This window comes from Nomascus leucogenys, chromosome 10, assembly GCF_006542625.1.
Source record: "Nomascus leucogenys isolate Asia chromosome 10, Asia_NLE_v1, whole genome shotgun sequence".
NCBI lineage: Eukaryota > Metazoa > Chordata > Mammalia > Primates > Hylobatidae > Nomascus > Nomascus leucogenys.
Window position 1 is genome coordinate 61,056,509 of NC_044390.1, and position 10,020 is coordinate 61,066,528.

A 10,020-nucleotide genomic window follows, 5' to 3' on the forward strand; every position below is an offset into this window, starting at 1 on the left:
GAGTGGAGTGGATTGGAGGTTGGGGAGGAGCTGGGATTTAGTCACCTCCACCCTCTGCAGGGAGCTTTGGATAGGGATCCGGCGGGAGTCCAATTTCACCCCGAAGATGACCAGAGCATGTCCGTCCACTGGCTTGTTAAATATATACCTGGGGGATGGAGGATAATTCCACTGTCTCTGAAGCACCCACATACCTCATGTTGCTTCAGACACAGCTGTGCAAAATTGGGAGGGGCAGAGGTGGCCCTTGGAAACTTAGATGGTTTCATTGATGACCCACACAACTCTGGGAGGTGACAACTATATCCCATAAAGCCTCGATGGGTTGCAGATGTGGTCTAGGCAATCTCCCAAGATGGTAGAGGTGGACTTAAAGCCACAAAGAAGTCTGGGCAACCTATGAAGTGGCCTGTGCAGCCTCACCAGGGAAACTAGGTAGCCTATGTAGCATGTTAGAGCTGCAGGAATGATTAATATAATGTCCAGAAGTGGCAGACATAGCCCGTACAAACTCAGGTGGACAGCATTGCCTGCACAACCTCATAGAGCAATGCAGATGGTCTGTAAAACACAAGGCAGCAAATGTGTCATTTACCATCACATAGAGCTGCAGAGATGGTCTGGTCAATCTCATGATGGCAAAGATAACCTGTACCACCTCATAGACTTTCAGAGATGGTCTAAACTGTGAAGTGGCAGATGAGATGGGACTCAGTACAACACCATTGGGTAGACAAGGTGGCCTGTACAACTAAATAGACTTGAAGAAATGGTTTATACAACCTCACAGGTGGCAGACGTGGTCTGTACGTCCTCACAGGACAACATAGGTAGCCCAGAATATCTCATGGGTGGGAGAAGAGTACGTCTGCCACCCTAAATGCTACAGAAGTGGCTTGCTTCTCTCTTTCTTTTTTTTTGAGACAGGGTCTCACTCTGTCACCCAGGCTGGAGTGCAGTGGCACAATCTTGGCTCACTGCAACCTCTACCTCCTGGGTTCAAGCGATCATCCCACCTCAGCCTCTCTAGTAACTGGGACAACAGGCATGTGCCACAACTCCCGGCTAATTTTTTTTTTTGAGACAGAGTCTCACTCTGGCACCCAGGCTAGAGTTCAGTGATGCAATCTCGGCTCACTGCAACCTCCGCCTCCTGGGTTCAAGGGATTCTCCCACCTCAGTAGTCCCTGGGACTACAGGCATGCACCACCATGCCTGGCTATTTTTGTAGTTTTAGTAGAGACAGGGTTTTGCCATGTTGGCCAGGCTGTTCTTGAACTCCTGACCTCAGGTGATCCACCCACCTCAACCTCCCAAAGTGCTGGGATTACAGGTGTGAGCCACCATGCCCAGCCAGCCTGGTTAATTTTTTTTTTTTTTTTGGTAGAGAAGGGGTTTTGCCATGTTGTCCAGGCTGGTCTTGAACTCCTGGCCTCAAGTCATCCTCCTGTCTTGGTCTCCCAAAGCACTGGGATTACAGACGTGAGCCATAGCACCTGGCGCTTCTTTCTCTGTACTCAATCTTTGTGTCCCTGGTCTTCTGGCAGGGCTGGGAGGAAAGGGGCTCACCGAGCCTGGATGTCAACGCCCAGAGCCTCATCCTTGAGGTAGAAGAAAGTCTTATTTGGGACCAGCTGGACCTCAAAAGCTGGGAGGACTGGGAGAAAAAAAAGCCATGGGCACCCTCAGTATTGTACCTGCTCCCTCATCCCCTCCCAGTCCTGCTCCTTCCTTGGTGGCTCTGCCAAGCCCCAAGGGCTGGAACACCAGCACCCAGCACTTAGCATCCAGCTCAGGCCCTGGTTTACAGCGGAGGTTCCCCTTGAGACTTCCTTTCCATTCCAAGTCCTGTCCCTGGCGTATTTCATCTTGCTCACCCCACCCACACCTTTCTCACCATATTCCTTCACATCAAAGGCAGCCTTGAACTTCTGCTTGGGTGTACTTTGGTAGCTGGCTTCGATGGTCCAGGTCCCTAAACTAAGGCACAGAAAGTTAAGAGAGATGGAGACAGAGAATGACAGCCTCCCTTGCCACCCCTCGGGCTCCCAGACCTGACAAGGGCACCTGACAAGCTCTGGGAGGTGAAAGGAGCTGAAAAAGAAGCCGTCCTTGGCCATCAGACTCTGGCTAATCACAGTGATTCCCTTTGGGTTCTGCGGGGATAGGGGGTGGGGCTGGTGACTGCCCTCTGGGAGGGCCCTGGTGGTTCATGCCCCCGGGACTTTGGCACACCGTGTAACCCCAGTGTCCAGGATCCACCCCCCCACCCCCATTAGGAAAGACCACCTTGATGTCCAGAGTGAATGTCCTGGTCACAGGGTCCATCTTGTGGTTCACAGTGAACACCCGGTAGTGAACTAGGGGAGAAGGAGGACTCTGAGTATTGGGTAGAGGAAGGGAAAGAGAGAGAGAGAGAGAGAGAGAGAGACAGTTTGGATCTTGGGCAGTGGGGGGTGAGCACTTATGCATAGAGAGAGATCTTGGGAGGTGGAGAAGATTTTAGGGGATGGGAGTATCTCAGACATTGGGAGAGACTGGGGATGAGAGCCAGTGATTGCCCTGAGCCAAGTGCCTTGGGGCTGTACCCAAGTGCTCAGGGGTGTAGATGGTCTTCTCCGTCTGGATAAAGATGTAGCCAGCATGAAGAGCCACCAGCACCATCTTCTCCATGAATGAGGAGCCCGAGGTGGGTGCCCAAGTTGCCCGGATGATGACATATTGCTGCCCTGGTTTTGGAGGGTACACCAGGCTCTCGGGAACCTGAGAGAGATATATATCCATACTTCTCAGGCTCTGCTGAGGTCTCCCTGGCTGGGGGTAAAGCCCTGGGACAGATCCTGGGAGGAGCAATTGACTGAGGGTCTTCTGACTCTGCCTTTGGGAGCTAGGTTGACATGTGCAGTTGTGTAGGTTGCTCATTGCTCACTGCACAAGAGCACCCAGCCAAAGGAAGGACGAAATCCAGTCCATGCTCATCTTCCCAAGCTACCAACAGAAGGCACCTTTTATAGCTCTTGGAGAGGCATCAAATGGACTAGTGGAGGCTTCCTGGAGCCCAGGCTTTGGGACTTTTGGCTTCTAAATGCACAGATATTAGAGGAGTGGTAAGTACTTTGGGCCCTGCATGTACTCTCTGGACACAAAGTCTCCCCCTTTCTACTTTTATTGCTGACCCGTAGCCTCCCTTTGTGGTCATGCATTCCAGCCTGTCACCCACCGTCACAGGTGCCTGGTCCATAAAGTTGTTTCCTGGCGAGAGAATGAGCTGGCTCCTTGCCAACACTGTCTTCCTCATGGGGAAGTCCCACACTGTGAGGTTCACCTTGAGGGTCCTTGTGAGGGGCTGTCTGGAGTCCGAGTGGGCCTGAATGTGAATGCTCTCTGGACTGCCAACCCTCAGAACTCGGGGGGTCACCAGGATGTACCTGCCAGTAGACAAACACAGGGGCATTAATGGACTTGAGTAGGGAAAGTGACACTGAACAGGAGTCATAAGCTGGAATCACACAGACATCAGATGTGCAGGAAGCCAGCTGATCCCCCTCCATTCCCCAGACTCACAGAGGCTCAGCATGGATGAGGGGGCTTCCCAAAAGAAGCAGAATCCACCCTAGGGGCCAGGGCATGTCCATGGCAGGTGGGAGGGTGATAGACAGCCCCAGGCTGCAGATGTCTGTCTTCTTGTCTGTCCTCTAGTCTGCCCTGGCCCTGGCCTGTTTGCCTTGACTTGTCATGGCTGAGTTAATATCTAAACAGGTGTGGGGCAAGAATCCCTATAAATCCAATGGGGCGGGGTTAGGGGTGTTTCTTACTTCCCAACCAAGCCTCCAAGATACGCTTGAGAAGTGCCCCAGCCGCTTCCTTGGGAGCCAGAGTGGTAGGAGAATTGCCTGTCCAATGAGCCATGAGGGTCTTATCCACCCCCCCTTTTTTTCTGAGACAGAGTCTGGCTCTGTCACCCAGGCTGGAGTGCAATGGCAAAATGTCAGCTCACTGTAACCTCTGCCTCCCAGATTCAAGCAATTCTCATGCCCCAGCCTCCCAAGTAGCAGGGATTACACACATGGGCCAGCAAGCTCATTTTGTACTTAGTACAAAAATACTAATTTTTGTATTTTTAATAGAGACAGGGTTTCACCATGTTGGCCAGGCTGGTCTTGAACTCCTGACCTCGAGTGATCCACCCGCTTCGACCTCCCAAAGTGCTGGGATTACAGGCATGAGCCACTGTGCCTGGCCATGAAGATCATATCCTAAAGCCCTCCCCTCCCCCAGCAAGGAGCTTTGCACACCCAGGACACTGAACTCAGGGCTTGGTTGGCATTGGCTGGCAGGAGGAGAGCAAACGACTTTCTACCCTAGCCTGCATGGATTTTCCCTACTTTTGCCCTTGTGAAATTGGCAAAACAGGGCAGCTGCACAAACAGGGGCGGTGCTGGCATTTTTTCCCTATTTCCCAATTCTGGGAGTGAGCAGCATGTGGCATTTGACCATCTGACCCCAGGATCCACCATAACGAAACCTCCTGAGAAATCCATGGGTCAAAGTCCTCTTCTTGGGCTTCAAGTCTTTGCACTACATGGATTTCTTCATCCTTGCAGGAGACAGTTATGCTTGGTAAATTGTGACCATTGTCTATTGTTTCCCAAGTCATGGCAGAGTCTCTGGGTTCCTTTTCCAGAAGGCAAATTATACATATTAAACCAGGGAAGGAAACACATCATGCTTGAAGCATTCCTGGAAAAAGGCTTTCTCTGTCCTCAAATAATTCTCACTGTTTAGCAGGCTTATTAAAGAGAATGTTGAGATGGCTTTGTGGTGTCTGCCTCTAAGAAGCAGTTGCACTTAATGATGAGTCTGTTTGAATCTGCACCCTACAGTGATGTCAATTCAGCCAGCTTGGGAAATTTTGCCTATTGAAGGGTCCCTGATCCCCCCATCAAATGATAATATACTTTTTTTTTTTTTTTTAAAGACAGATCTCACTCTGTTGCCCAGGCTGTAGTGCAGTGGTGCGATCTTGGTTCACTGCAACCTTTGCCTCTCAGGTTCAAGCCATTCTCCCGCCTCAGCATCCTGAGTATCTGGGATTACAGGCGTGCACCACCACATCCGGCTAATTTTTTGTATTTTTAGTAGAGACGGGGTTTCACCATGTTGGCCAGGCTGGTCTCAAACTGACCTCATGATCCACCCACTTCAGCCTCCCAAAGTACTGGGATTACAGGCATGAGCCACCACATCCAGCAGATAATATACATTTATCCGGCAGATTCATCAAGCATTTACTTTCAGCCTGGCCCCTACTTAGCATGCTGGGGACACAGCAGTGAACATGATAGACAAAATCCCTTCCTGTATGGAGTGGACATTTACTGCAAACTTACTTATGAAGGGCATTTTCTACTGAAATCTCATAGTCTCCCATGAATTGGAGCTTAATGTGTGCCCATTTCCTAGATCCTGCCTTTGTAGAGAGCTGAAACCAAGGATGTTAGAAGCAAAGGGAGGAGTAGGATCTAGTTATTTATTCCTTGGGCATTTGTCGAGCACCTACTAGGTGCCAGACACTGTTCACTGTGCTCTATGTCCCCTGATAGAAGTCTTGCAGCTGGGCCAGGAGTGGTGGCTCATGCCTGTAATCCTAGCATTTTAGGAACCTGAGGCGGGAGGATTGTTTGAGGCCAGGAGTTCGAGACCAGCCCAGGCAACATAGTGAGACTCTGTCCCTACAAAATGAACGAACAAACAAACAAAAAACCAGGTGTGGTAGTGCAGACCCGTAGTCCCAGCTACTCAGGATGCTGAGGTGGGAGGATTGCTTCAGCCCAGGAGGTTGAGGCTGCAGTGAGCTGTGATTATACCACTGCACTCCAGCGCAGGTAACCCTACCTCAAAAGAAGAAGAAGGAGAAGAAAGAGGAAGAAGAAGGAGGAGGAGGAGGAGGAGGAGGAGGAGAAGGAGAAGAAGAAGAAGAAGAAGAAGAAGAAGAAGAAGAAGAAGAAGAAGAAGAAGAAGAAGAAGAAGAAGAAGCAGCAGCAGCAGCAGCAGCAGCAGCAGCAGCAGCAGCAGCAGCAGCAGCAGCAGCGGAGGAGGAGGAGGAAGGGGAAGGGGAAGAAGAAGAAGAAGGAGGAGGAGGAGGAGGAAGAAGAAGAAGAGGAAGAGGAAGAGGTCATCTTGCAGCTATGCTGAAGTAATTAGCACCCATTGCAGAGATGAGGAGATTCAGGCCCCAAGAGGCTAAACAACTTGCCCCATGTCAGGCAGCTGAGGAGCAGTGAGGCTTCAGCTGATGCTTTTAAGTTGATGTTTTAGAGGGCAAAGACTCAGTAGAATCAAATTAAAGCCTGGCTCAGGGAAGCAAGTGACACTTAATTTGGAAGGTTCTAGAACATTAGTATCTATTTACTGTCCCAGGGTCTCAGGAATCTCCACTGGTTCTGTTTTTTTTTTGTTTGTTTTTTCTTTTTTTTTGGAGTCTCACTCTGTTGCCTAGGCTAGAGTGCAGTGGCACAATCTTGGGTTCAAGCGATTCTCCTGCCTTAGCCCCCCGAGTAGCTGAGGTTACAGGTGCAGGCCATCACAACCGGCTAATTTTTATATTTTTAGTAGAGACGAGGTTTCACCATGTTGGCCAGGCTGGTCTCAAACTCCTGACCTCACGTAATCCGCCCACCTCGGCCTCCCAAAGTGCCAGGATTACAGGTCTGAGCCACCATGCCTGGCCTCCACTGGTTCTGGTTAGCTCTGCCTGGGCTGGGGGTGAGTGTTCCCCTTCACCAGGTGTTCACATCCCTGTGACATTCTTCCCCTGCCCGAAAAAACTGCCCCTAACTGTAACTTTCCACTACCCTACCCCAAACCTATAAAACCAGTTCCACTCCAACCACCCTTCACTGACTCTCTTTTTGGACTCAGCCCGCTTGCACCCAAGTAAATAAACAGTCTTGTTGCTCACACTTAGCCTGTTCAGGGTGCCTCTTCAGTTAGACGCGCGCAGAACATTTGGTGCCGAAAGCCCGGGATAGGGGATCTTCTCTGGGAGACCTACCCCTATTCCCCTGCAGTCTTCCTCGAAGAGACTCCCTTCGACCTTGGGACTTCAGACCCATCCCTGCAAAATGATCCTGCCTACAGATCGATTAAGCTGCCTCAGTCTCTCTTTGTCTCTCTCTCTCTTTCTTTCAGACAAGGTACCTCCTTTTATCTGTGTTTCTGAAATCCAACGTTGGTCACAGCCATACAACCCAGGACTTCTACTGGGGACGCCCACTGAAGATCCTAGTGGTTGCTCTATTCTTTGTCTCTTTCTTTCCCATCCAATCTTCCCTGTTCTGTCATGGGCAACCTCCCGCCCTCCATCCCTCCTTCTTCCCCTCTGGCTTTTGTCCTCAAAAATCTCAAATCTCTTCAGCTTTCATCCAATCTAAAGCCTAAACGTTTATTTATTTTTTTTCTGTAACATGCCTGGCCCCAATGTAAATTAGACAATGGCCCTCAGTGGCCAGAAAACGGCACTTTCGATTTTTCTATTTTGCGGGACTTAGATAATTTCTGTCACAAAATGGTCTAACGGCCTCAGGTGCCCTATGTCCAGGCATTTTTTACACTATGATCTCTCCCTAGCATCTGCTCCCAATGTGACCCGTCCCAAGTTTTCCTTATCTCCCTTCCGTCTACCCCTCCTTCTTCCATCGGCAATGCCGATTCCTCTTTTTCCGTTAATCCCTCTGATATTTCTCCCCGTCACCTACCCAAACTCGTTCTAATTCCCCCTCAGAACCTGATCCTTCTTCTACCCACAACCCACCCCCTTATGCCGCTCCCATCACCACCCCTCCTCACACCCTATCTGGCTTACAATTTGGCCCCGTGGCCCGTCCCCCTGCCCCCGCCCAGCAATTTCCCCTTTGAGAGGTGGCAGGAGCCGAAGGAATAGTCCAGGTTCATGTCCCTTTCTCCCTGTCAGACCTCTCCCAAATTAGTCAGCGCCTAAGCTCTTTCCCGTCTGACCCCACCAACTGTATACAAGAATTCCGATACTTAACCCAGTGCTACAATCTTAACTGCAATGACTTAAATGTCATCCTCACCTCTACTTTCTCTCCTGAGGAGCGAGAGCAAGTTTGGACCCTAGCTCAGTCTTACGCTGATGACCACTGGTGTCTTGAGCCTGGCCTCCAAAAAGGTGCTAGGGAAGTACCCCGTGAAGACCCCCAATGGACCTACCAGGCAGGGGTCCAAGGCATAGCCAGGTGGGGGACTACATGATCTCTTGCCTAGCTCAAGGTCTTCAGAAGGCTGCATATAAAGTCATCAATTACGACAAACTAAAAGAGGCCACTCAGAACAAATATGAAAATCCAGCTTAGTTTATGGCCCATCTAGCTGCCACCCTCAGGCAATATACAGCACTAGACCCTGAAGGGCCAGAAGGCCGCCTTATTCTTTTTTTTTTCTTTTTTGAGACGGAGTCTTGCTCTGCCGCCCAGGCTGGAGTGCAGTGGCCTGATCTCCACTCACTGCAAGCTCCACCTCCTGGGTTCACACCGTTCTCCTGCCTCAGCCTCCCGATAGCTGTGACTACAGGCGCCCGCCACCACACCCGGCTAATTTTTTGTATTTTTAGTAGAGACAGGGTTTCACCGTTTTGGCCAGGATGGTCTCGATCTCCTGACCTCGTGATCTGCCTGCCTCAGCCTCCCAGAGTGCTGGGATTACAGGCATGAGCCACTGCGCCCGGCAGCCGCCTTATTCTTAACATGCATTTTATCATCCTGTCAGCTTCTGACATTAGAAAGAAATTTCAAAAATTAGAGTCTGGCCCTCAAATCCCACAGCAGGATTTAATCAACCTCGCCTTCAAGGTGTTCAATAATAGGGAAGAGGCTGCCTGGCGGCAGCGTATTTCAAAACTACAAACACTTGCCTCTGCCGTAAGATAAACCCCAGCTGCACCACCTACGTGCAAGAACCTCAAGGCATCCAAACTGCAGCCTCTAACCCTCCGCTCCAGGACCTTGCTCCAAATGTTGAAAACCTGGCCACTGGGCCAAGAAATGCCCGCAGCCTGGCATTCCTTCCAAGCCGTGTCCGGTCTGTGCGGGCCCTCACTGAAAGTCAGACTGTCCGACTCTCATCGCCACTGCCGGAGCTCCTGGAGCTCAAACCCGAAACTCCCCGACCAGCTCCTTCCCAGATCTCCTCGGCTTGGCGGCTGAAGACTGACGCTGCCCTAACGTCTCGGAGGACCCCCAGACCATCACGGACACCGAGTTTTGGGCAACTCTTACGGTGGAGGGTAAGTCCATCCCCTTAATCGATTCGGGGGCTACCCACTCCACATTACCTTCTTCTCAAGGGCCTGCTTCCCTTGCCCCCATAACTGTTGTGGGTATTGACGGCCAAGCTTCTAAACCCCTTAAAACTCCCCAACTCTGGTGTCAAATCGGGCAACACTCCTTTAGGCATTCCTTCCTGGTTATCCCCACCTGCCCAGTCCCCTTATCAGGCCGAGATATTTTAACTAAATTATCTGCCTCCCTGACTGTTCCTGGACTACAGCCACATCTCATAGCTACCCTTTTCTTTTATCCGATTCCAACCCTCCCTTGCAACCTCCCCTTTCATCTCCCTACCTCAACCTTAAAGTGTAGGATACTTCCGCTCCTTCCCTTGCAACTGTCCATTCACCCCTTATCATCCCATTAAAACCTAACCACCCTTATCCTGCTCAATGCCAATACCCCATCCCACAACAGGTATTAAGGGGCCTAAAGCCTGTTATTACCCATCTACTACAGCATGGCCTCTTAGTTCCTACCAATTCCCCTTACAACTCTCCCATCCTACCTGTTCAAAAACCAGATAAATCCTACAGACTAGTCCAAGACCTTCGCCTCATTAATCAGATTGTCCTCCCCTCCATCCTGTTCCTTCCTTGGCCAAAAATTGTTGGCTATGCATTTCCCTCTCTTCCTCCTACTACACAGCTGTTCCTGCCCTACCAGCTGACTG

At 50.7% G+C, this 10,020-nt stretch overlaps 1 protein-coding gene across 1 annotated transcript; it reads right to left on the minus strand.

The window, feature by feature from the left end:
• Positions 1-1,399: 1,399 nt before the first annotated feature.
• LOC105740331 (complement C3) lies at positions 1,400-2,296 on the minus strand. The gene is made up of 3 exons (XM_012509487.2): positions 2,068-2,296; positions 1,898-1,980; positions 1,400-1,657 (listed from the first exon to the last, which is right to left on the minus strand). Exons 1-3 carry the CDS (start codon positions 2,118-2,120, stop codon positions 1,566-1,568), a joined length of 228 nt encoding a protein of 75 aa, XP_012364941.1. The 5' UTR covers positions 2,121-2,296; the 3' UTR covers positions 1,400-1,565.
• Between the last annotated feature and the right edge of the window lie 7,724 nt (positions 2,297-10,020).

What these genes read in the sequence shown, in the direction of transcription:
- LOC105740331 (XM_012509487.2), bottom strand. Translation starts at nt 2,120, where the DNA reads ATGGCCAAGGACGGCTTCTTTTTCAGCTCCTTTCACCTCCCAGAGCTT. An exon ending in CACCTCCCAGAGCTTGTCAG is followed by an intron (nt 1,981 to 2,067) that starts GTGCCCTTGTCA and finishes TCTGTGCCTTAG; the next exon opens with TTTAGGGACCTGGACCATCG. An exon ending in CTTTGATGTGAAGGAATATG is followed by an intron (nt 1,658 to 1,897) that starts GTGAGAAAGGTG and finishes TTTTTCTCCCAG; the next exon opens with TCCTCCCAGCTTTTGAGGTC.